Raw genomic sequence first — 27,181 nt, 5'->3', positions numbered from 1 at the left:
ATCAAGTACCCAACATGATAGAATGCAATGCATCCATTTAACACCAGGTTCTCGGGCCAGGTGCAGCGGCTCATGCCTGTAATTTCAGCACTTTGGGAGGCCGAGGCAGATGGATCGTCTAAGGTCAGGAGTTCGAGATCAGCCTGGCCAACATGGTAAAATCCCCTATCTACTAAAAATACAAAAATTAGCCAGGTGTCGTGGCACATGCCTGTAATCCCAGCTACTCAGGAGGCTGAGACAGAAGCATGACCTTGAACCTGGGAGGTGGAGGTTGCAGTGAGCTAAGATCGTACCACTGCACTCCAGCCTGGGTGACAGAGTGAGACTCTGTCTCAACAAACAAAACAAATAAAATCAGGTTCTCAAAGAATATGTATTAAATACCTGAACAAATTTTCATGCTGTCTTGATATTTAAAAAACAGGATTAGACTGGGCACAGTGGCTCATGCCTGTAATCTCAGCACTTTGGGAGGCTGAAGCAAGCCACCTGATCCCAGGACTTTGAGACCAGCATGGGCAACAGAGCAAGACCATGTCCCTACGAAAAGTTTTAAAAACTAGCTAAGCACAGTGGAGCGCATCTATAGTCCCAGCTACTTGGGAGGCTGAGATGGGAGGATCACTTGAGCCCAAGAGATCGAGGCTACAATGAGCTATGGTCGTGCTGCTGTGCTCCAATCTGGGTGACAGAGCCAGTCTGTCTCAAAATATTTTCTTTAAAGAAAAAAAGGATTAAAAGTATATATACAAAAAGATTTCAGTGTAAATAGAGACCACTCAGGGAATGGAGCCCCGTGTGGCTGGGTCGGTCCTTCGAGGCCAAGCAAGCAGAGGCCAGGCCTCCTCCCTGCAGCCCACTTTGCAGGGTGGCCCCGGGGCAGATGTGCAAGCATTCTGACAATCAGCTGCTGAGACTGCACTGCTGAGCGGCACAGCGGAAGGCTTAAGGTGACCCTGATTCTGCCTCTTCCTCATGCTCTTCTTTTCCTTTCCTTGTCTTTCCTGAAAATTTCTAGACCGTAGACCAGTGGTACTTGACCAGGGGCAACAGACCCCTAGAGCAAATTTGGCAAGGTCTGGAGACATTTTTGATTGTCACAGCTGGGGCAGTGCTACTGGCACCAAGAGGGTGGAGGTCAGCGATGCTGACGAACATCCTACAGTGCCCAGGACAGACCCCCACGGTGACGATCTGGCCAAACTGTCAGTAATGCTGAGGCTAAGAATGTGGTGTAGTCCAGGGCGCTCTTCAACCCTGGGCCACAGACCGTTACTGACCACACGCAGGAGGTGAGTGACAGGTGAGTGAGCGAAGCTTCGCCTGTATTGACAGCCACTCCCCATCACTCGAATGATCGCCTGAGCTCCGCCTCCTGTCAGATGAGCACGGCATTAGATTCTCAGTGGAGCACAAACCCTACTGTGAACTGCGCATGCGTGGGATCTCGGCTGCATCGTCCTTATGAGAATCTCATGCCTGATGATCTGTCACGGTCTCCCATCACCCCCAGATGGGACTGTCTAGTTGCAGGAAAACAAGCTCAGGGCTCCCATTGATTCTACATGATGGTGAGCTGTGTAATTATTTTATTATCTATTACAATGTCAAAATCATAGAAATAAAGTGCACAATAAATGTAATGTGCCTGAATCATCCTGAAACTATCAGCCCACCTTCCCCAGTGCCACAGCGTTACGTAATACCTTTTTTGTATTTTTTTTTTTTTGTCATGGCATCATCAAACCCTTTTCAAATCAATTCTGCCTCCTGTTATGCTTCCAACTGTGAGAATGCAGTTATCACACCCTGGTCACACATCCAGCCCATCCCAGAAGGAGGCTTTGTGTGAGATTAGAAGAAGCACGCTTTGCTTAAGACAGTCTGCTTCCACCTGCCAGAAGTTGCCTTACTAATGTGTAAACTGATGATGCATCCAATTTGAATGGCAGCCCTCAGAGGAGGTGCCCTTGTGCAGGGCACAGTCCTTCCAACTGGACAACTCACCTGTTATATTCTCAGACTGTTCTAAAGACAATAAACAAATAGGCAAACCTCAACGCCCCTTTGAACGAACCTACTGAAATCATGTCAGTTAAGGAAAAAAAAAATTGTTCCTAGTATCCAAAATAAGTGTCCCAAGTTATTTGAGCTAATTTCCTTCTACCAATACCTTTGTTTCATCAATTATTGCTTAAGCTGATACTTTCCTACTTGAGATCAGCATCTTTTTTACCACATACCCACTGAAAAAAGACATCACCAGTGCACCAGAGAAAGAATACACATGGTGAAGAAACAAAATGCTAAGCCTCTCATAGCAAAGAAAAGCAACATAGAACTTAATTTTTTAAAAATAGCATTTCTGGGATGGGGTGAAACTATTACTGACATGATGGAAATTTCAATTTGTAGATTTCTGGAAGGTAATTTAGCAATATATATATTTAAATCCTCAGAATGACTGTCCAAAATTCCGCTGCTAAGAATAAACCCTAAATAAACTAAAAAAAGATATAATATTCATGTATAAGAAGATTAATTAATCCTAGAGGTCTAAGATGATTAACTGCAGAACTGCTTATAATAAAAATCCAGGTAGCCAATATTAATTGACTTACACTGTACTTGGTGCTATTATAATTACTTGACATGTACTAGCTCATTTAATCTTTATGACAACCCTATAGGGTAAGGAATCTTGTTAGTATCATTTTGTACATGAGGAAATTAAGGCACAGAAAGGTTAGGTAATCTGTCTCAGATCACAGGGCAAGCAGGTTACAAAGCCAGATCAGAACCCAAGATATCCAGAGCCAGAGCATGCATGCTTTTTTTTTTTTTTTTTTCATGCATGCTTTATCACCATTCTGTTCGGCCTCCCTTCTTGATAAGAGCAAAAAGTTTTTAAAATGTCCTTCCTTATGTGAAAAAAAGTAATTTTTTAAAAAGGGTTGAGGGTGGGATTAGTAGCCGTCAAAATGACCTAAAATGAGTTAAAATGTAGAATGGCACATTCATACAGTGGTGAACAGTGTGGCCATCACAACCCCTGGAGACGCATTAAGTAAAAAGAGCAGGGTATAAAACTGGATGGTAAGATCTACCCCCCCCAAACCAATGTCATGTGGAAGAAAGAGATGATCACTTTTGTCTGGTTCTAGGGGACAGTGAAAGAGCTCCAACATCCACCAACCTGTGGTCTTCTCAGTAAACACAACTTTGGACTCAGCCGTGAAGTTCTGCCCCGTGAGGATCATTTGCTGGCCGCCATACACCAGGCAGCTGTCCGTGTCTTGTCTTTCAACCATGGGCAGCTCGTGGGCAGATCGCTGGGCTGCAAGCAAAAGAGAAAGGTCACTGTGATGAGGGAGATGTCTGCTCACATGCGGAGGTCTGATTTCATGGTACTGAGATATGACATGCTCTGTCCACCTGTGTCACCTGTTATCTAAAATGTAGAACCATCACCCTTGACAGTCGATGACTGTACAAATGTTATGCCTTGTGAAAGCTCTCTAAGTCATTTGAGCTAATTTTCTCCTAACAACACATTTCGTTTTCATGAATCAAGGGACAGAGGCCTGTTCTCCTTATAGGAAGCCAGAGGCTGCCTGTTGTCCTTATAAGGAGGACAGGTAAATGAGAATTTATTTTCTTTATCCTTTTACAAAGGGACAGGCAAATAAACTTCTTTATCAGAGATTTCCTTTGTTAAAGTATATCCTTTCTTTGTACATTTGATGTCAGCCAAAACTTGAAGGCATCATGTATGCTAAACTTAAGATATTGTACCTGAAGGGTTCAGACATATTGACTTTGGAATTCATGCATGATACTTAATATAGTCTTTAAGGCATCCATGATCTACCCCCATGATGTCCTTTTCTAGAACTCTCCCTCATTCATTCTGCTCCAGCCACACTTCTAGAACATTCTGTCTCTCAGATAGACTCAGTACACTCCTACCTTTGAGCATCTGCCCCTGTTAGTGTCTCTCTTCCCCAGTACCTGCATGGCTCCTCCTCCACTTCCTGCAGGTCTCTACTCAGCTGTCACCCCTGAGGCTTGTTTAACCTGCTCCACCTGCTCCCACAGGTAAAGCAACAGCACCCAGCCCTGTTCCCTCTCTCTCATTCTCTGTCACCTTTGCTTTCTCTGTCCTACTTTGCTTTTCTCCAAAGAGTTTTTCACTTGCAGATACATTACATGTAGCTTGTACTGGTTTATATTCCTTCATCTTTCCCCCAGCATGTAAGCCCAGGAAGGACGGGCTTTGCTTTCGGGAACTGCTGTAAGCCCATGGTGCCAAGAGCCTAGGAGGAGGACTTAGTGGTGGGTGAGTGGGCAGGCGGATAGATGAGTGGATGGACAGGTGGGTGGGTGGGTGGATGGACGCGTGAGTGGATGGATATGGACATGTCTGTATTTCCCAATACGTATTCTCAGTACATCTATATTATCTGTGTCCTCATCTATATTTGTAATAAATGAAAAATGGAGGAATAGGACAGGCCTCTGCTAAGCGCTAAACCAGGATGCTATACTTGAATGCTCACTGCAACCCTCTGAGGAAGGAAGTATTAAAATGATTCGCATTTAACTGGGGAGAAAAGCAAAGCTAAGGAAAATGAGGTCACTGCTTAGCCGAGGGTACATGGTGAAGCTTAGATCTGAACCGTCAAAAACAGGTTTCTCCAGCTCCAGAGCCCAATCTCTTAGGCTAACCAGCCAGCCACCCATTATTGCAGAAGGCAGGCTGCAGAAAAGAATGAAGACCTGCTCCAGCCACCTTCCCAGGGCAGGCAAGCAGCAGCTCCCAGCCAGAGCCAGGGCCCGCCTCCTCAGGCCTCTCTCCTTCCAGCGTGGGCCAAGAGGCTGGGCCCACCCCCTGGGGTGAGTCAGTCTGAGCTCTTGGCATTCCTCCTGAAGCCCAAAGAACTGGGCAGAGAGCCAGCCCCTTCCATGCCAGGAACCTGAGGACCTCCCCATCCGGGAGCCTGGGCAGCAACCGCGTGAGGCCCGCGGCCCAGTTCTAACCCTTCCCTCCTGCCTTGCCCGGGCCTCCAGGCCGCCGGCATCCCCCTGCATCTGCTGGAACCACATGATGGAGCAACAATGCATTTGGCAACATTTCAGGAGTTGCCACGAACCAGCCAGAGGCTTCCAGATTCTCCACCTTGAAAGTGCTACCCAGCAACGACTCAAACAAATCCGCCGATGGCTTTTCCCATCCCCAGCTCAGCCCAGGCACCCTCTGTTCCCAGAGACCCACCTGCCAGCGCTGCCCAGGGGCTGCTGGCTACACGGATAGATGACAAAGACCTCTCCGCAGAAGCTGCTACTCTCTCCCACGTGGGCTGGGTTATTAATCCCTTCTTTCAATATCAAAGTTTTGTGATGACTTCCTAACTGAGCTGCCACAAATTGAGATTTATTAGCAGCAAGAACAGCAGCAAGTCCCCGGCTTTGAAGATCTGCCTTTGATGAAACTGGGGAGCAGCTGGGGGCTTTCGGCCCCGGGGCTAGGTGGGGCCGTGGCAAGAGCCTCCCGCCCATTTTACAGGTGGAAAGCCTGAGTCATCGCTACTGGGGAAGCCAGCCCAGGGCTTGCAGCCAGGAGGGCTGGGCAGTGGAAGGGGCTGCAAGCTCCCAGCGCTGGGCGGGAGGTTGGCACGGACAGTTGGGCTGTGAATCACCGCACAATGCTGTGAACACAACTCCTGTCTTTCCTGCGGCAGCCTCACTGCCTCTCCCTTCAAAGCCTCACAGTCTCAGCAACCAACAGATCCAGCCTTTGCAAAGTCTGCATTTCCTACCTCCCGACCTGAAGAAAACTTTTTAATGAAAATTTAAAGAGATTGCAAAAGAGAAAACAGTCACAGTCCAGTCCAGCTGCCTACAGGCCATTAGGTATATTCTAGTCTCACAACTCAAAGTGTGGGCCAGGGGCGTTGACATCAATGGAAAGCTTGTTAGACACACAGTACACCTCAGGCCCCACCTCAGACCTACCGAGCCCAGATCTGCAGTTTAACAAGGAACCCATGTGATGCTTCTGCACTATCACGTTTCAGAAGCACTGCTTAGCCCTGGCCAATTAGAATGGGAAGTTAAAAATACACCCGGCAGGGCGCAGCGGCTCACACCTGTAATCCCAGCACTTTGGGAGGCTGACGTGGGTGGATCACCTGAGGCCAGGAGTTTGAGACCAGCCTGGCCAACACAGTGAAACCCTGTCTCTACTAAAAAAATACAAAAAATTAGCTGGGCTTGGTGACGGTCACCTGTGATCCCAGCTACTCAGGAGGCTGAGGCAAGAGAATCACTTAAACCTGGGAGGCAGAGGTTGCAGTGAGCCAAGATTGTGCCATTGCACTCCAGCCTGGGCAACAGTGTGAGACTCCGTCTCAAAAAATATATATATATTATATATATACACAATAAATAGATGTATAATATATATTATATATTTATATTTATATAACATATATCTATACTGACACCCAGGCCCTCCCTCTCTTTTTTTTTTTTTAAGGCACAGTCTTGCTCTGTCGCCCAAGCAGGAGTACAGTGGCTGCATCATGGCTCACTGCAGCCTCCGCCTCCTGGGCTCAAGTGATCCTCCCACCTCAGCCTCCCGAGTAGCTGGCACCACAGGCGTGTACCACCACATCCTGATAATTTTTGTAGAGACAAGGTCTTGCCACGTTGCTCAGGCTTGTCTTGAACTCCTGGGTTCAAGCAATCTGCCTGCCTCAGCCTCCCAAAGTGCTGGGATTATAGGCATGAGCCACTGTGTCCAGCCCAGGGCCCAATTCTAAAGCAAGGCTTCTCAACCTTGGCACTTTTGCCATTTGGAGCAGGATAATTCTTTGTCGTCAGCAGGCAGGCGGTGTCCTGCGCACTGTACAATGTTTAGCAGCATCCCTGGGTTCCACCTATCGGATGCCAGGAGGACCCCACTCCCCCCCTCCCTCAACAACCAAGATTATCTCCAGACATGACTGGATATGCCCTGGGGACGAGGGTGCAAAATCATCCCTGGTTGGAAACAGCTGTTCTAGAGATTCTGACTTAAATGGTCTGAGGATAGGACTCCAGCATCAGTTTTATCTTTAAAAAAAAATCTTCAAATGATTCCAGCAGGCCACAGCCAGGTTTGATCTGCGGTACCACTGCTGTAGGGTAATACAGGTCCCTGGGAGCGGCAAGAGAATACATCATTAACTGCTCGGGCTCCAGGGTCAGAAAGCCATGGTTTTCAGCCCTACATCTGCCATCCCTGCTCTGTGACCCTGGGCAAGCCACTTCACCTCTCTGAGTCCCAGATGCCTCCTCTGTAAAGTCATAACAATACCTGCCCTCATGAGTCCGCTTCAAGCAGTACAAGATCCTATGTATAAATATATGGACGCAGTCAGCACATGGATGGTAAAATATCAGATATCAACCCAAACGGTCATCCATGGATACATGGATAAAGCATGGTATATCCATGCAGAATATTACTCAGCCACGAAAAGAAATGAAGTGCTGATTCCATGCCGTGACATGGACAGACTTTGAAACCATCAAGCAAAGTAAAAGGAGCCAGACACAAAAGGACCCATAGCATTCGATCCCATTTATGTAAAACAGCCAGAACAGGTTGATGCAGAGAGATGGAGAGCACACTGCGGCTTGCTGGGGGTGGAGATTGGGCAGCGGCTGCTAAGGTGTGAGGTATTTCTTTTTATGGTGATAAAGTTCTGCAGGCCAGGTGCTGTGGCTCACATCTGTAATCCCAACATTTTGAAAGTCCAAGGTGGGTGGATCGCCTGAGGTCAGGAGTTCAAGATCAGCCTGACTAATATGGTTAAACCCTATCTCTATTAAAAAATAAAAAAACTAGCTGGGCATGGTGGCGTGTACCTGTAATCTCACCTACTCAGGTGACTGAGGCAGGAGAATCGCTTGAACCCAGGAGGCGGAGGTTGCAGTGAGCCGAGACCACACTACTGCACTCCAGCCTGGGTGACAAAGCAAGACTCTGCCTCAAACAAACAAACAAAAAAAATTCTGCAACTACAGAGTAGTGGTAGTTGCATAATATTACAAATGTATTTTATACACTGAACTGTATACTTTAAAAAAGTTAAAATGGTAAATTTCATGTATATTTTATCACAATATGAGAAAACATCCTATATAAGGCACACCAGCCCATGGCTAGCACCTGCAGCTGGCACACAGTAACAGCTCAAGACATTACAATCTTTGCTATCATTGACTTTCAAAAATGCCCCTCTTTTTCTTGCTATTTTCAAAACATATTCTTTTTTTTAACTTTTTTGTTTCAAAACATATTATTTGTTTAAACCCTTAAATCATAGCCCCACAGCAAGGAAGACACTATTACTCCCATCTAGACAGGAGAAGACAGATGCTCAGGGCTCAGCTTCAGTGACGGGCAGCACCTGCCCTTGGTGAAGGCTGTAGTGTTGGACACCCCCTGGGTGATCCTTGTAGGGATTTTCATAGCTTCGAGCCTCAGTCTTCCCATCTGTAAAATGGGGCTGTTAATAGGCCCACTTGACAGGTCACAGGAGGATGAAACGAGTTCATCAAAAGTGTGTCTGGCTTAATTAACATTGGTCAGCAGAATCTTCCTACAGCAGAATCTTCCCTACCAACCCAGGGTCAGAAGGTGCCAGATAAAAATGCAGAAGCCACATGCTTGACCCGCTGTGCCCAAATCTCTAGGGCAGAGGCCAGACATTTGCATCGTAACAATCTTTCCAGGTGACTTGTCAGGCACATTTGTTTAAGAGCCAAGTTCTACACTTAAGAGGCCACCTGAGGCTGGGGAACTCCTCCAGGGCAGGCTCCAGTCCTCAGAGAACCCAGAGGAAAAGCAATTAGCTTTTGAAAGAGGAACTGAAGCCAGCGCACAGCAGCCCAAATTATCCTCCTGGGTTCTACTTCACTACTGCTCTCTGATGCAACCTCCATCACTTACGGCTGCTAATTGGGGTGACAGGTCCAGGGCTGGTGGCAGGGCTCTCAGGAGGCCCGGTGGGGCGCCCAGGCTTGCACCCACCCGCCTCATCAGCCCCCTCTGGCTCCCATTCATTTCTTTTTTTTTTTTCCCCATTTATTTATTTTATTGCATTTTAGGTTTTGGGGTACATGTGAAGAACATGCAAAATTGTTGCATAGGAACACACGTGGCAGTGTGATTTGCTGCCTTCCTCCCCATCACCTACATCTGGCATTTCTCCCCCTGCTATCCCTCCCCAGCTCCCCACCCCCCACCGTCCCTCCCCTATTTCCCCTCAACTGACCCCAGTGTGTAGTGCTCCCCTCCCTGTGTCCATGTGCTCTCATCGTTCAACACCCTCCCATTCATTTCTGAGACTGCAGACAATACAAACTGCGCTGCCTGCACTTTTCCAACCAAACCAGGGGACTTGCTTTTAAAGTCATCTTTGAGAGCCTGGCTCTGGCCTACCGGTGAAGTCTTGACCTCTGCTCCCGCTTAAGCTTCAAGGTGGCCCCTACAAAGTGACTTCCCCAGGCTTCCCTCCTGCCCCTGGATTCTGGCACATCATAAAGTGGCTGGGGGCTCTTGTATTTTACGAGCTCTGAATCAACAGGACGCTGTTGGTTTAACCAGTTTGGGTGTTTACTTTCTCTTGCAACAGTGCCCACCTGCAGCAGTGCAGCTGCCACTGCCAAGGCTCAGCAAAGAAAACTCACACCAGCACGGGGTCCCCCACATCAGCCCAAGCGGGCCTGCAAATGGGATGTTATTGCCTATCTGAAATTCATTGTCAAGTCAGGTGGCCAATTACAATCAATCCAAGAACTCAGGACAGGCTGGTTAGAAATTTACTCCTGCAGAGAGGGCAGGTTCATAAAAGCAGAGGTTATTGGTGGCTGGGCATGGTGGCTCACCCCCTGTAATCTTAGCACTTTGGGAGGCCAAAGTGGGCAGATCACGGGAGGTCAGGAGTTCAAGACCAGCCTGGCTAACGTGGCAAACCCCATCTCTAGTAAAAATACAAAAGAAGTTAGCTGGGTGTGGTGGTGTGCGTCTGTAATCCCAGCTACTTGGGAGGCTGAGGCAAAAGAATCACTTGAACCTGGGAGGTGGATATTGCAGTGAGCTGAGATTAAGCCTCTGCACTCCAGCCTGGGTGACAGAGCAAGACTCTGTCTCAAAAATAAAAATAAATTTAAAAAATAACAGGCCAGGTGCGGTGGCTCACGCCTATAATCCCAGCACTTTGGGAGGCCAAGGTTGGGCTGATCCCCTGAGATCAGGAGTTTGAGACCAGCCTGGCCAACATGATGAAGCCCCATCTCTACTAATAATACAAAAAAAAGAAAAACATTAGCTGGGCATGGTGGCGCATGCCTGTAATCCTGGATACTTGGGAGGCCGAGGAAGCAGAATTGCTTGAACCCGGGAGGTAGAGCTTGCAGTAAACTGAGATCATGGCACTGCATTTCAGCCTGGGTGACAGAATAAGACTCTGTCTCAAAAAAAAAAAAAAAACAAAAAACGGCAAACAATTCCAAATGTCACAGAGACTACCAACTGCAGGCACATCATATACACATTTTTTTTAATATTATAAAACACCCACACCACGAAGCAATTTAGGGTTCGTTGGTAAAAGTAACATTCTAATTTTGGGACTTTAAGCAAGTCAATTTCTTTGCCTCTATTTTCCACTTATAAAATGGGAATAATCACAGCACTCACCTGACTAGGCTGCCTGCAGATTAAATGAGCTAATGCATGAACTGCGTGGCATCTCATCAGCACTGAATGAATGTTAGCTGTGTTTATTTTTATTGCTAAACTTCATGAGGCCCAAAGCAGGAATCACTCCCATGGTTGAGTTGAAGACACAGATGCTCCCAGAGGAGAAGGAACAAGCCTGGGAGCTCACAACAAACGGAAAGGCAAAATCTGGACCGACAGTGTGGGAGTCCACTACCCCATGGGCCCCCTCTGCAGTGAAATGGAGGACTTCATGGGAAAGCCACCAGCCAGCCCAAGCAAGAAGGGTCCTCCCATTGGTCATCGCTCTGGCCCAAGCACTGAGCAACCCTGGCCTCGGCGCTCCAAATGCTGTAAGCCCTTCTTGTCTCTGTATCAGGCCCCATCCTTGGCCGTGCGCCTGGTCTGGCTGGGTCTGGCTGGGCCTGGCTTGGCCCAGAATGCGCTGCTGACTCAGGCATCTCCCGGGACAGACTGTGAGCAGGGCCAGCAGACAGCCCCCTCAGCCTCCACTCTGGCCGCTCCCCGGGTCTTCCCTGGGAAGTGGGAGAAGGGAGGGGAACCAAAGTCTCCCTTCCTGTGGGGCTCACCTCTCTGAGGGAGCCACTATGGTCCACAGCAAGGGAGTGGGGTCTGATGTGCGCAAATGCGTGAGACACACAGTGAGTGACAAAGTTCGGCCTGTTGTCCTTATAAGGAGGACAGGTAAATGAGAATTTATTTTCTTTATCCTTTTATAAAGGGATGGGCAAATCAACCTCTCTGTAAGAGGCTTCCTTTGTTAAAGTATATCCTTTCTTTGCACATTTGATATCAGCCAAAACTTTGAAGGCGTCATGTATGTAGGGTAAAGGTGGTGGCTCACGCCTTTATCCCAGCACATTGGGAGGTCGAGGTGGGCGGATCACGAGGTCAGGAGTTCAAGACCAGCCTGACCAATATGGTGAAACCCTGTCTCTACTAAAACATACAAAAATTAGCCAGGTGCGATGGCACACATCTGTAATCCCAGCTACTCGGGAGGCTGAGGCAGGAGAATCACTGGAACTCATGAGGCAGAGGTTGCAGTGAGCTGAGATCGCATCACTGCACTCCAGCCTGGGTGACAGAGCAATACTCCAGCTCAAGAGAAACACAGCTCTAGCTGTGGACCTCAGTGTGGGGCCCCTCCTGGAGACGTTCTCTCTCATCTGCTCCACAGGACATCAGGTAGAGCAGAGCTGCTGTGCCTCCTCCTGTCAGATCCTCACTCTACCACGCCAATGTACTAACAGGCACCCCTTCAGAATATTCCCAGATCCAGTGCGAATATTCTTACTGATCCAGAACTTATCAGCCAACCCTGAGGAGCGCTGGATCTCTGAGGAGCCCAGGCAGCCTTGATGGAGAAAAGAGCACGGCTTTCACCCAGCTCTGCTCCTGCCTTGCCAGCCGCGGGACTGCAGCGAGTCGCGTATCCTTCAGAGCCTCAGCCTGCAAGCGCACACGCCCCACCACGGCACTTTCCTGTGCCTCCATCACTGGCATGTAGTAAAGGCTTCTGAACAAATGAACTGAGCAAGCGTTTACGAGGGACCTTCTGAGGTTATGATGAGCCTGGAAATGAACTGACCTAAGTGTATCTGTGGGCACACCATAGGTGTTCATAAGGGCGCTCTGCCTTCCCAGCTCCCTCATAACTAGCCCAGTAAAGGCCGGGCAGGTAACTATTTCAATCAGCAGAGAAGCCACCCCAATCCTGGGCTTTCCAAAGAAACAACTTGCCTCCACTCATCAGCCAGCCCACGCCACTGGCCAGATCACTATCTGCGTTCCTTCCTAGCAGCAGGGTGTGTGGCAGGCTGTCTGCCCACCTGGAACAATGAATGTTTGCTCGAACTGCTGCCTGGGCTTCAGACTCCTGAGTGGCAGGGTGGCAGCTGGGGTATGTAAAGCCTGCTTTGCAGAACTACGGGAGGGCTGCAGGCAAGACAATGAGATCCATCCACAATGGCCACCACAAGGGAGGCACTTGAGTTTCCCTGTGGGATCATGCTGACACTTACTGTGTGAGGCACACCCACATTTAGCCACCATCCCGAAGGAGGTACTTCTCCCCATGTTACAGATGGGGAAACTGAGGCATGGAGTATTTAAGTAACTTCCCCAGCCAGTAGGTGGCAGAGGCAGGATTTGAACCCACGCTGCCTGCTCCAGAGCCCACACTCCTAACCACCACGCTAAACTGCTTCTCCCCATCATGGGGTTTCCTGGCATTTCTAAAATAGGGTTTCTTGGTCACTTGTCTTGGAGAGCAGAGGCAGACAAAGGCCTGGCCAGCCTGCTCTCTGCTCAATGCTCCAGTTTCATCCAAGATTCACCGCTACAGGATCTTGAGGGAGACAATCTAGTCCCGGTCGGGAGTGGCGGGGCAGCAGACAGGTGTCCACAGCCCCCTAGAGGCCCCTGAACTGGTTTCTGATTTATAATGAGATGATGCCGCCCTTTGGGTTTCTAGCTGGAATTAACCTATCACTCCATATGGAGCTCAGCCTTGATGCCCTGCGGCTCGGTGGGATGCGATGTGTCACCGCTGGCTTGACCCCTCACTAGCAGGATGGCCACGGGCAAGCTCACTTCTCCGTGCTACAGTTTTTCCAGCCTGTTCTCATGCTGACCCAGCCACAATACAGAAGGTGCTTGAAGCACAGTGAGTGATTAATAATTGTTCATTTCTCTTCACCTCTTCCCTGTCCTGTCCCTCTCATCTTTTTTCTTCCTTCATTCTGCCTTCAGGTATTGATTAGCACCTACTACATGCTAGGCTGTGTGCTAAATGAATATTAAAAGAGAAATCATGGCTGAGTGCAGTGGCTCACTCCTGCAATCCCAGCACTTTGGGAGGCCGAGGCAGGTGGATCTCCTGAGGTCAGGAGTTTGAGACCAGCCTGACCAACATGGCGAAACCCCATCTCTACTAAAAATACAAAAATTAGCCGGGCATGCTGGTGCACGCCTGTAATCTCAGCTACTTGGGAGGCTGAGGCACAAGAATCACTTGAACCCGGGAGGTGGAGGTTGCAGTGAGCCAAGATCACACCACTGCACTCCAGCCTGGGCAACCAAGTGAGACTCCATCTCAAAAAAAAGAAAAAAAAAGAAAAAGAAATCACGTCATGTCGGCCCCCTACTTGGAACCCACGGCTTCCCATCTTAGTTAGAATAAAATCCAAATTCCCTAGCTTGGGCTCAGACCTCCGACCCCTTGCCCAACCTGTAGCTCTCCACACGGTTTCCCCAGCTGCCTTTCTCCTCCCTGGAGACCTGAGCTCATCCCTGCCTCAGGGCCTTTGTACTGGCTGTATCTCCACCTGGACCAATCGCTCAGGTCCGGGTGAACGAGCTCCATCCTCACAGGGGCCTTCCCGGATGGGAACGACACACATGCATTTAACCAGCCTGACCGACATGGTGACGCTGCTGTTCCCACACCCTAAGCCACCAGCCCGTGGGCCTTCTTATTTTTGTCATGACACTTGGCTCTCAAATGCTGTCTTTGCTTGTTGACTGTCTGTTTTCCCCACTAGAATGTAACCTTTGTGAGGGCAGGGACTTTGTTTTGTTCAGTGCTGTATCCCTAGTCCCTGGAACAGTATATATCATGTGTCAAATGTATTTTTGGTTGAAAGAATAAATATTGGGAGGCCCACAATAATGACATGAGTCATTTCCGCCTCCGGCAGGAGCAGGTAAACAAGATGAGCGTTTCCGATTCACAAAGCGAGGCACAGTCAGCACGCCATTGCGGCCTCCCTAATTCTCTTGTTTTGAGATGGAGTCTCACTCTGTTGCCCAGGTTGGAGTGCAGTGGGGCAATCTCGGCTCACGACAGCCTCCGCCTCCCGGGTTCAAGTGATTCTTGTGCCTCAGCCTCCCAAGTTGGGATATCCAAGCTGGGATAACAGGCGTGCACTACCACACCCAGCTAATTTTTGTATTTTTACTAGAGACGGGGTTTTGCCAAGTTAGCCAGGCTGGTCTCAAACTCCTGACCTCAACTGAACTGCCCACCTCTGCCCCTCAACGTGCTGAGATTCCAGGCAAGAGTCACCACGTCCGGCCCGGGCCTCCCTAATTCTAGGGTTTCCTGAAGCGATGCTGCCTTAGCACTCAACCCCCACCCTGACCCAGGAGCGTGAAGCGTGGGATGAAATGGAAGGTGTGCAGAAAGCATCAGGGTCATAGGTTTTCTAATCTTTCACTTTCAGAAAAAAAGGCATAAGAAATAGTTAAATTGCCATAGGGAAAGCAATGGAGCTGGACCCTACCCCACATCCTACACGAAAACCAACCCGCATTGGATCATAGCCGCAGACCTGAAACCAGAACCGAAAAGCTTCCGAAAGAAAATGTAAGAGAATGTCTTTGCTACCTTCAGAGAGGCAGAGATTTCCTGGAAGAATGCAAAAAGCACTAATCCCAGAAGAAAGAAAACGACAAATTTGGCTTCATCAAAATAAAACATTGATGTTCAAGAAAAGACACCACCTGGGCCAGGCACAGTGGCTCACACCTGTAATCCCAGCACTTTGGGAGGCCAAGGCAGGCAGATCGCCTGAGGTCAGGAGTTTGAGACCAGCCTGGCCTATATGGTGAAACCCCAAATCTACTAAAAATACAAATATTAGCCAGGCGTGGTGGCAGGCGCCTGTAATCCCAGCTACTCAGGAGGCTGAAGCAGAAGAATCAGTTGAACTCAGGGGACAGAGGTTGCAGTGAGCCGAGATTGTGCCATTGCACTCCAGCCTGGGTGATAAGAATGGGACTTTGTCTCAAAAAAATAGACACTACCTAAAAATAAACAAGTAAGCCACAGACAGGGGAAAAATAGAAACAAATCTGACAAGGACTTACATCCAGAATATATAAATAACTGATGCATATTAACAATAAAAATATAAATAACACAGTTAAAAAATAGGCAAAGAGTTGAATGGACACTTTACCAAAGAAGATGCATAGGCCAGGTATGGTGGCTCATACCCGTAATCCCAGCACTTTGGGAGGCGGAGGCGGGTGGATTACCTGGGGCCAGGAGTTCAAGACCAGCCTGGCCAACATGGTGAAACCCTGTCTCTACTAAAAATACAAAAATTAGCTGAGCATGGTGGCGGGCACCTGTAATCCCAGCTACTCCAGAAGCTGAGGCAGGAGAATTGCTTGAAGCTGGGAGGCGGAGGTTGCAGTGAGACCAGATTGTACCACTGCACTCCAGGCTGGGGGCCAAGAGCAAGACTCCGTCTCAAAAAAACAAAATAAAAAAGACACAGATAGCCAGCAAGCACTTGAATCATGAGTCATTTGGGAAATGCACATTAAAACCACAACAAGAGCCCATTTTACACTCATTAGAAGGGCTAACATTTAAGACTGACAATACCAAATATTGGTGAGGACGCAGAGCAACTGGAACTCTCATTCATTCTTGTTCAGAGTGGAAATTGATGTTGAAAATACATAAATAAACACATGCAAGTCCATTCCTAGGTCATTTACCCAAGAGAAATGAAAGCATTTGCTCACAAAAGGACTTGAATAGGAATGTTCATAGGAGCCTTATCCATAAACTCAAGCCCTGGGAACAGACCACATGTCTACCAATGGTAAATAAACCATTGTTATATTCATGCAATTGAATAGAGCTCAGCAATAAATAGGAACACACTACTGAACCACAGCACAGCAGTGACAGATCTCAAAAATAACATGCTGAGCAAAAACAGCCAGATCCCGAAGGGTACACACTGTATTCATTCCCTTCTATAAAGTTCTAGAACAGGGAAGATTAATCAGCAGTGATAGAAATCAGAACAGCAGCTGCCTCCGTGTGTGGGCTTGAGAAGGAGGCCTTGGCTAAAGGGACACAGGAACGTTCAGGACTGCAGGAAATGCTCTGTGTCTTGAGTGGTGGTTACGTGGGCATATGCCATTGTCAAAAATCACTGAACACTTACAATCTGCGCAATCTACTTTATCTTAATTACACCTCCGTTAAAAATATATATGTCACAAAGAGAAGCAGAGAGGGAAAAGAGCATGTGAGAAAATCCATTTTCTAACCCACACCCCATACCCACCCCTCAAGCCCTGCAAAATGAACCAAGTGAATTGACATTCTGTGTCAATGTCACAGCTGCAGCGCTTGCTGTGAAACTGCTTTAGGTGTTTTCTGAAATACACCGAGCAGAGAGGCCCATCTGCTGGGCAGGGAGCAAGCCCGGGGGGCTTGGGCAGAGATGCCTGGAGACATGGCTGGAAAGGTTCTGGTAAGTTCTCACAGGACCAGGCGTGTGCCTGTGGACATCTCCCGTCTCATTGCAGCCCTTTTCTCCCCACAGGGCAGAGTGGAAATATATTCTAGAGACTGTCACTCTCGTGCTGAGCCCTGGTCAACACCACCTGGTTTAGTGTTTATAGGACAGAGCCTGACAAGTAAATTGTGCTGTCAGGGCACAAAGCAGGGAACCCCGTGCCGTGTGGGGTCAGGGAATGCTTCCTCCTCGAGGACTCATCTAAACAGGGGTCTTGGATGAGGAGGGGTTAGCCACGCCACTGAGGGATGGGGAGGGGTGGGCTCAGATAAGCATCTCCCCAAGTCTGCCCTACATCAGAATCACCGGGAGACCTCTGAGAGCCCCAATGCCCAGGTCACATCCTGACAACCAACTCAGGGTCTCCAGGGTGGGACCAGAACATCAGTATTTTTTTTTCCTTTTCCGAAACAGCGTCTAACTTTGTCACTCAAGCTGGAGTACAGCGGTGCAATCTCGGCTCACTGCAGCCTCGACCTCCCAGGTCCAAGCAATCCTCCCGCCTCAGGCCCCCAAGTAGCTGGGACTACAGGTGTGCGCCAGCAAGCCTGGCTAACTGTTTCGTTGAGATGGTTTTCACCAGGTTGGCCAGGCTAGCTTCCAACTCCTGAGCTCAAGCGATCCTCTGGTTTCAGCCTCCCAAAGCGCTGAGATTACAGACGTGAGCCACCAAGCCTGGCCTGGCATCAGTATTTTTTAATACAACTCCCAGGTAATTCTAACATCCAGTCAAGTTTGAGAACCTATGTTCTGGGTGGATGTGACAGTGTGCAAAAGCCTAAAAGAGAAAGATCCCAGTGCATTTGAGAACTCAGGAGCAGACAGGAAGAGAAGCCAAGAAATGCATTTGAGGAAGTGTAGTGAGTTACACAGTACCCCTCACCTGCCTCCTCCTCCCTGCAAACTTCACATCCACCCACAACCTCGGAATGTGCCTGATTTGGAACCAGAGTCCTTACAGATATAATTAAGGTAAGAACGGAGACGAGATCACCCGGGATTAGCTCTGAATTCAGTAGGTGCGTCCTCATAAGCAACAGAAAAAGACATACACAGAGACCCAGAAAAGGCCACGTGCAGACAGAGGCAGAGCCTGGAGCATGACAACCACAAGCCACGGGGGGCCAGGGAGACCAGCAGGCACCAAAAGCTGGCAGGGATGGCAGAGGCGGTTTCTCCCCTGAGTCTCCAGCAGGAACCAACCCTGCCGACACCTTGATTTCAGGCTCCGGGCCTCCAGAACCGTGAACGAATCTATTTCTGCTGTTTCAAGCCACTGGTTTATGGTCACTGGTCAGGACAACTAACGTGAGAGGGAAGCAGGCGCCAGCTTTACCCCTACGGGGAAACTGGAGTTGAAGATGATCACACCGAGGAGGCTGGGCTCAGGCGGGGAAGGAGACTGAGCAGGAAGAGAGGGGAACTGCTCCATGCCAAGGGAGGGCAGGCCCCCGCAGCTGCCGTCTGTCATGGGTAGGCTTGTTGTTGGGAAAGATGGGGTGTTCCCCTGATCTCTTCCATACTCCCAGGGAAGTGGGAAGTGCGGTTATCTACATGGAGTGGGAAGAAGTGGGGGTGGCATTCAGAGACTGGCAGACTGGAGAAGGGTCAAGTCAGTCTTCCCAAGAAAAGGAAAGGAGCAGTGGGAGCAGCTGGAGGGATCTCCTCGGCAATGCTGAAGCCCTAGTGGAAACAGAAGACCAAAACACAAGGGTGCCAGTCTGTGCAAAAGTGAGATTGGGGCTCTGGCCAGCTGCCTTGCAAAGAAACATAAGCCACCTGAGCTTCGAGCAAATCACTCCACCTTCCCAAGAACAGCCTCTGGTAGTTGGTTCATGTTGTTTCTGTTAGCATCTGAAAACTTACCCTTGATCCCTAAGACAGTACATAAAATGCACCTCCAGCCAGGTGAGGTAGCTCATGCCTGTAATCCCATCACTTTGGGAGGCCAAGGCAGGTGGATCACAAAGTCAGGAGTTCGAGACCAGCCTGGCCAACATGGTGAAACCCCATCTCTACTAAAAATACAAAAAATAGCTGGGCACAGTGCCTGGCACCTGTAATCCCAGCTGCTTGGGAGACTGAAGCAGAAGAATCGCTTGAACACAGGAGGCAGAGGTTGCAGTGAGCCGAGATCATGCCACTGTACTCCGGCCTGGGCGACAAGAGGGAGACTCTGTCTCAAAAAAAAAAAAAAAAAAAAAGGCATCTCAAGTACCAGCCCACAGTGTTTTTCTCACCAACTCACTCTATTCGTCACTGAGACTCTGGCTTAGTCAGTCCACAGTGTCTAAGGGTATGCTGTCATTAGTCATTGACAATTTATTTTACAATATTCTGCCAATGCATGTTACTGACTAATTGCCAATATATATTTATTGACTACCTCCCTATGGATTATACAGTAAGTCAAGTAGTCAATAAATATTTATGGACCTACTAGGCACTGATCTACGGAAACAGAACAAAGAAGTAAATAAAAATGACAGAAAATTATTAGTGAGAACTAGAGTGGACAACTGGTAGCTCAGCTTCCTATTGCAAGAAAGGGTCAGCTAGGAAAACCAATAGAAGGGATTTCATAGAACCAGAAAGTTGGAGACTCTGGCTTTCCAACCTACCAAGTAAAAACAGGTGAATCACCTTACCAAGAAGTCTCAGTTTCCTTCTCTGTCAAAAGGCGGCAGGTGAATCAGGCAAATGCCTTTTTAAAAAGAAAACCATTTTCGACATTTGAACAGCTTTCTAACACCCTGAAGATCTCACTGGAGGTACATGTGGTTAAGTGATGATCCTCAAAGTCTTAGATCGACATAAGATAGGTTGCCTTGAGAAACCCAAAGACAGAGAGGATCAGGGGCTCCTCTTCCCCACCCTGCTACAACCCCCAGCCCCATCCTGGAAAGTGAGTCATTTGCCAGAAAGGGGAGACCTTATCTGCTCAAAATACCCCAAATCGCTGCAAGTTTCCTTCCAAAAACATCTTGAGAGGTTCAAAACCAAGACCTGGGTGGGGCAGCCATCATGACCAGCATTTGGTGGACAGGAGTGGGGTCTGCTGAGCTGAGTAGGGGAATTCCGTTATTTCTAGTAAACTGGTTTTCAACATGTGTTTTCCCTGGTTACCTACTTTTGGGTCTTTCTCCTAAGACTAGAACATAAACTCATCACCAATTGAGACTGACCCAAGAATTTCAGTCTTGACTCAAAGTCTGAAAGAAATCAGAGTGACTCTTCATTCATTTCTAAAGACCAACCAAGACCAAGTTCTTGCCACTCTCCCGAAGAAGGGACCATTCTCTCTCCTTCCTGGCTTTTCATCATGAGGGTCAGTCTTCCCCAACCTCTTCTGCAGAAAATACGCTTTCCCTTTGCATGTTAGTCTTAAAACTACCTCTGATTAACAGAAGCTATCTGCAGATTTTTTCTTACCCACAGAGTATTTTGATTTTGTTACCTTTTTTTAAATCAGGAGATCTTTTGGTTTATTTTTAAAAACCAAAAGATTTCCGGCTCCCTTTGATATACACAGCAAAGCACGATGGTACATGTTTACCTATGTAACAAACACACAGATCCTACACGTGTGTCCTGGAACTTAAAATAGGCCAGGCACGGTGGCTCATGCCTGTAATCCTACTTGGGAACTGAGGTGGGTGAGCACTTTGGGAGGCTTGGGTGGGTGGATCACCTAAGGTCAGGAGTTTGAGACCAGCCTGGCCAACATGGCGAAACCCCGTCTCTACTAAAAAATACAGAAAATTAGCCAGGTGTGGTAGCAGGTGCCTATAATTCCAGCTACTCGGAAGGCTGAGGCAAAAGAATCACTTGAACCCTGGAAGTAGAAGTTGCAGTGAGCCGAGATCACACCACAGCACTCCAGGCTGGACAACAGAGCAAGGCTCCTCCTCGATAGAAAAATAAAATAATAAAATAACCAAAATACTTGATGACATGGAGTCTACATTCCCACGTGGAAATAGCGGCTGCAGTTGAGTAGCAACAGCACATTTAGGCGGGGAATGTCCCCAGTCTCCACGACTCCCCATGAGAGGGACCCAAGCTACCCCATTCATTTTCATCGCCTCCCTGGCCTCTGCAGGAAACTGATTTTGTGACACGCAGTTATGGTAAAATCTCCAGCAAAAAGGAAGAAAAATTCCTGAACCATAATTTAATATGGAACATGATCATAACAACATAAAACAAAATGTTCTTAAAAGAAAGAGGCTAAAAAATAATTGAAAAGGTTTTTGTTTCTGGAACGATGTTTATTTTTTTATTTTTATGCTTTTTTTTGAGACAGGGTCTCACTCTGTCACCCAGGCCGGAGTGCAACGGCATGATCTCAGCTCACTGCAACTTCCGCCTCCCGGATTCAAGTGATTCTCTTGCCTCAGCCTCCCAAGTAGCTGGGACTGCAGGTGCACACCACCATGCCCGGCTAATTTTCTATTTTTAGTAGAGACGGAGTTTCATCATGCTGGCCAGGCTGGTCTCAAACTCCTGACCTCAAGTGATCTGCCCCCCTAGGACTCCCAAAGTGCTGGGATTATAGGCGTGAGCCACAGCGCCCAGCCTTTTCCTTATGCTTTCTAAAGTAACTTCTAAACTTTTGAACACTAAGCAGATAATAAGTGTTGTCACATCTAACTGCAAAAATTAACTACAAAACCGTGTTAAAGTATAGGTAGACTTTACACTAAAATATAAAGTACCGAAGAATGAGCTCGAAGTTCCTACTTCTTTTGAAACCTGGTAGACACATGCCAGGTTTCTGCCCAGTGTCCTTCCAAATGGCTGACCTTGGTCACTTCATATTAGATTCTGAATATTTTCTGCAATGATACAACCGTCTGTCTGGGTGTCCTTATCCTCTCCAGACTGTAAGCTCATTAAGGCCAGAGAAAGTGTCCTGCTCATCTATGGATCCCCAATCCCTGGCACAGCGCAGGATACAAAACAGACCTCAGTCAACACACAGAGACGGGCTATGTGTGGGGCACAGGGCCTGGCTCCTGCGTGCAAAAGCCCCGGTTCCAATCCTAACCCTGCCACTCTTTGGTTGTGTGCACAACTTACCCCCTTGTGACTCTACCTCCCCATCTGTAAAACGAGCACACTGACACCAGCTAGTGCCAGGGATTGCTGTGAATATTCATGCTGAGCACTTAGCACTGTGACCAGCAGAGTCGAAGCTCAATGAGTGAGAGCTGCTGTAGTTTGTTATTGTTACTGAAAGAATAAGGGAGGAAAAGAAAAAAGGACACCATGTACAGCTAAGGCATTCCAAATGCATCTGTCCTTTTAAGACCAGAATGATATTTACACATTTCAAATCTTCTGAACAAAGATACAGGCTACTTATTGGCCCTATTATTTTTTAATTTCCTGTGAGGCCGTGAAACCTTCCAGAAGTAAACAGAAGCAGCAAGAGAACACTTCAATGTGCTCGTCTCTGGCCCCTCTGGTCATCTCAGGCCAGCGTAACCTTGTGGGTCCCACACATGCCCGCAGACCACCCCGGGTACCTCCCCCAGAATACCCTGCTCCCAGGGGGGAAGCACACGGGCCCTAGCTTTCCAGAGAAAGGTCTGGCCCCAGGGCCCAACTTACAGCACTCAATGGGGTTAGATGCAGTCTGCAAAGACACGGTCCTGCCGCTGGACTCTGGGATGTGAACTCGGAAAACCAGCCTCACCCGCGTGTTCTTTCTTCCAATGTCCGTCTCACCTTTCCGCAGCTCAATGTCGGCATTTCTAAGCTTCAAGATCCCCGCACAGTCGATGCTGCCAGGAGGTTAAGAACCCCGTTGTCACCAACTATCTTTAGGAGCAGGAAAGATCACCCCCAAAGCTGCCTTAGGCACCCAAAACAATTCTACAGTCAGCCACTGGGGGAAACTGCCATACACCCACATAAGCATTTCAGCTGGGAATGTATACCAAGGTGGGGGTAAAACACTTAACAAAGCAATTAGAGCAACTCCCCAGTGAAAATTACTTCTCTAGGGAGATTTTTCATGCCAACGCTTCTACTCAAAAATATCTGAAAAACCCTATGTAACTGGGGAATATTGGTGGTGGACTATTAATAGGTAAAAGTAGTGAATCAACATGAAATCTCTTGAATCGAATAAATGCACTGTGGTTGTGTATGAGAGCATCCTTGTTCTTAGGAAAAGCATCCTGAAGTATTTAAAAGTAAAAGGGCATAAAGTCTGCAACTACCTCTCCAACAGTTCAGGAAAAAATGGAGAGGCAAGAGAGAAAGTGACGGGACACACGTCAAGTATGTTAACGCTTGGAAGATCTGAGGGAACAAAATTCAGAAGTTCCTTGTATACTTCTTGCAGTATTTCTGTAAGTTTGAATTTATTTTCCCATCCAAACGTTTTTTAACCCCAAAATGGGTGCAACGGTTCCCAGACTTTAGCCACAAGCATATCGGCCTTGTGAATTTGGACCTCTCTGCATCATTACTTAATGATCTCTCTAGGTCAATTTTTTAAATGTAAGTAAATTTAATCTGATCCCATGCAATGTCATACAAAGATTCATGACTATTCTTCCTCCCAAAACGCATGAAAATGTTGACATATTTTACTTTTTTTTAATTTTTCAGATAGATTCTCACTCTGTCACCCAGGTCGGAGTGCAGCACTGTGAGCTCGGCTCACTGCAACCTCCGACCTTTGGGTTCAAGAGATTCTCCTGCCTCAGCCTCCAGAGTAGCTGAAACTACAGGTGCACGCCACCATGTCCAGCTAATTTTTGTATTTTTAATAGAGATGAGGTTTTACCCTGTTGGATGGGCTGGTCTCAAATTCCTGATCTCAAGTGATCCACCTGCCCCAGCCTCCCAGAGCACTAGGATTACATGCGTGAGCCACTGTACCTGACTTACATATGATACTTTTAAAATAGAAACATTTGAAACAGAAATCACAATGGGTGGACAGATCATAGACTGAGGACCGTCATCAACAGCTGTTCCCATCAGTTCCATAGAATCCCCTCTCCCAAATCCCTGCCACCTGTCCCCTGCTTACTTCTCCATGAAGACCAACCACCCAGCCACCAGTCCTTACGTTGCCCTCATGTTGTTTTTTGGCTCCAGGGGGATCTCCAGGACTTTGGTGTTGCCCACAATCTTCTCATAGCTGGTGGTGGTGACAGTTTTCCCCGTGATTCGGTGCACCTGGTAGAAGGCGTGTGGCTTAAGGATCCGCTCATCAGCTGTCCCAATGAAGATCTGAAGTCCCAGAGGCTTGTTTTCCATGTAGCCATGGAGCTAGGGGGGAGAAAACAAATCATTCAGATGTGGGGTGTGGTGGCTGTCACAAAACAAACAAACAAACAAACAAAAACGGAGAACTCATGGCAACAGAGAGAGGATGGGATTCCTGCAGCATCCGGAAGAATGGAGAACTGGAAATGACCTTGAGGTCTGGCCAGAGGGTAATGCTTGAATAAATTACAGGGATCCCCTCTAACATTGAATATTAAGCAGCCACTAGAAAGAATACAGTAAGTCAGAATTACACTTATGGAGAAACAGCCAGAAACTGTGCTTAATTGACGACTGGGGGTGGAAGGAATGATGCCTATGAGTGAGGATAATAACTGAAATTAACAGAAAATAAACTGAAAGGACAAACAGAGCTCTTGCTAGTGACTGCCTGAAAAGATCAGAAGAACGAACTTTCACTTCTTATGTGACTATATTCCAATTAACAAAGTTTGACTGTATAATTTAAAAAATGAGTGAGACAAAAATACCATAGTCTAAGTCAAAAGATAAGTTAAATACTGAAAGAAAATATGTGCAACATATAACAGATAAAGGATTAGCACATAGAATATACAGAGAATGCCTACAGTGAGTAAATAAGATTCCCTGGCCATCTATTTAGAACTGAATTCCAATTCCAGTGGCTTTCTCCTACTTTTTATTCAGCTAAACACACACACTATATTTTTTTATTTCTTTTGCCTAAGTCTTTCTCCCAGAACTAAACTGCCCCCTCTCTGAGAGCAGGGATGTTTATCTAGTTAATTCGCCACAAAATCTCTAGCACCTAGAACAATCCTTGGCACATAGTAGGCATTCTAGTACATATTTGATGAATAAATTAATAAGGCTATCCAACAGTAAAAAATGAGTAAGATATTTGAACAGGAAATTCAGAAAAAACAAATGGCCAGTTTGACTTCTAAGCAGAAAAATACAAATTAAACAACCATGAGATACCATTTTTCACCCGTTAGAGTTAGATTGGCACACATGTAGATATTTGATAATATCAAGTATTTTGGAGATTGGGGGGGAACAGGCACTTTTATGCAGATGACAGTAATATAAAATGGCATAACTCTTTTAAAGAGTATTAGAGCAACAGCTTTACTAAACTACATATAAATAAATAAACACTCTCTGACCCAGTAATTCCACCTCTCAGTATGCACACTAGAGAAACATTGTGTATGCAGGAGATATGTACAAAAATGTTTACAAAAACAAACAGCATAATGAACAATGAGTTACATCAATAGCCTGACTACTAATAGGACAGCCTAGGCTATGATGCACTAAGAAGCATTTTAAAAAATAGTAAGGTAGAAGCCTATGAACTGACCCAGAAAGATCTAGAACACACTGTTGAAAAACAAAAGCAATGTGTAGAAAAATACATGCAGCATGATATAACTTTAAAAAAATGCAGAATGTTTTCCATCCATCCACCTGTAACAGAAAAAGCTGTCAAAGGATGTGCTCCAAACTGACCACACCATCATCACCTCTACGAATGGAGGAGGAGCTCAAGATTGAGAATGTGATCAAAGAGGACTTTGACTTTATATGCCATGTTATAGGAATAATAGATTCCTAGAAACCTGTGAAATTTTATGTGTGTGTGTGTGTGTGTGTGTGTGTGTGTGTGTATGGATGTACGGAGATATATAGATATATATAGATATACAAAACAAGAGACAAAAGGACATTGATCTACAGTTTGATGATGTGTTCCTGTCTTGTCATTGAATGGAGAAACATTAGAAAAATCATTTAATCTTTCTGTATCTCTATTCCTTTCTCCACTAATTGAATGGGATTACAAGTGACAACTCACTAAGAGCCCACTCTTCTCGGGAGATCCTTCAGTAGGATATCCAGTCACCTGCCAAAAAGCAAATTTGCAGGGTGATGAATGATTACACATGGTATAGAATTGTGCTATTGAATGTAGGAGCCACTAACCACATGAATATATTAAATAAAACTGAAAATTCAGTTTTTCAGGTGCACTAGCCACATTTTAGTGTTCAGAAGCCACATGTGGCTAGTGGCAGCCATAATGAACAAACAGCACATATACAGAACATTTCCATCATCACAGAAAGCCCTATTGAACAATGCCAGTCTAGAAAGATGGCACACTCATGTCCCCCTCTAAAAACCATACAAAGAGAGAAGCTAGGAGTGGAGTTGTGCTAGATGATCACCTTTTTCATAACCTGCCAGACACTTATGTAAGTGTCTGACACACCTGAGAGGCAGCCTCGAGCCAAGATGAAAATCCAAGTCAGAAGCCTCTTATCTGAAGAACAGATACTGTTCTTGGTGACAAAACTTTTACAGGTGAGGAAACTGAGACTGCTACGGTCAGACAACTTGCCCCAGTCAAGAGGAAGAAGGGCAGGACTGAGAAGAGATTGTGTTTTTTGTTAGTTTTGCTTTGCATTTGAGCCCAAGACAAATGTATTTCCTCATCTCCTCTTCCGGATTTATCAGGAGTTGGTATCAAAAAGAAAGGTAGGATGGAGAGAGCCCTGATGATGTGTGGCTGTTTCCTCCTTCATGACAGAAAAGCAGAAATCACCGGCTGGGTATTCTCAAGGTAAACAGCCAGGGAACACCTAGAGATAAAATCTATCGCGTCCCTACAGCTCCGCCTGGATCCAGCCACTTCTGGCCCCTCTCCTGTTGGCACACTGCCAGAGACGCCATCACCCCTCACTGGAGTGACCAGCACTGACTGTCCAGCTTACCT

General features: G+C 47.1%; 1 protein-coding gene across 6 annotated transcripts in view; it reads right to left on the bottom strand.

Annotated features, from left to right (window-relative positions):
• The window catches only part of NFATC2 (nuclear factor of activated T cells 2), a 177,739-nt gene that overhangs the window by 67,354 nt on the left and 83,204 nt on the right, over positions 1 to 27,181 (bottom strand). For all 6 annotated transcript variants that reach the window (XM_032255987.1, XM_032255986.1, XM_032255982.1 and 3 more), the window contains exons 4-6: positions 24,218 to 24,420; positions 22,744 to 22,916; positions 3,200 to 3,340 (exon numbers count right to left, since the gene is read on the bottom strand). In XM_032255987.1, the coding sequence (XP_032111878.1) occupies positions 3,200 to 3,340; positions 22,744 to 22,916; positions 24,218 to 24,420 (517 nt within the window). The remainder of the gene's footprint in view (positions 1 to 3,199; positions 3,341 to 22,743; positions 22,917 to 24,217; positions 24,421 to 27,181) is intronic.

Source organism: Sapajus apella, unplaced genomic scaffold, assembly GCF_009761245.1.
Source record: "Sapajus apella isolate SASKATOON/1434 unplaced genomic scaffold, GSC_monkey_1.0 scaffold92, whole genome shotgun sequence".
Lineage (NCBI taxonomy): Eukaryota > Metazoa > Chordata > Mammalia > Primates > Cebidae > Sapajus > Sapajus apella.
This window is presented reverse-complemented; position numbering and strand designations above follow the sequence as displayed.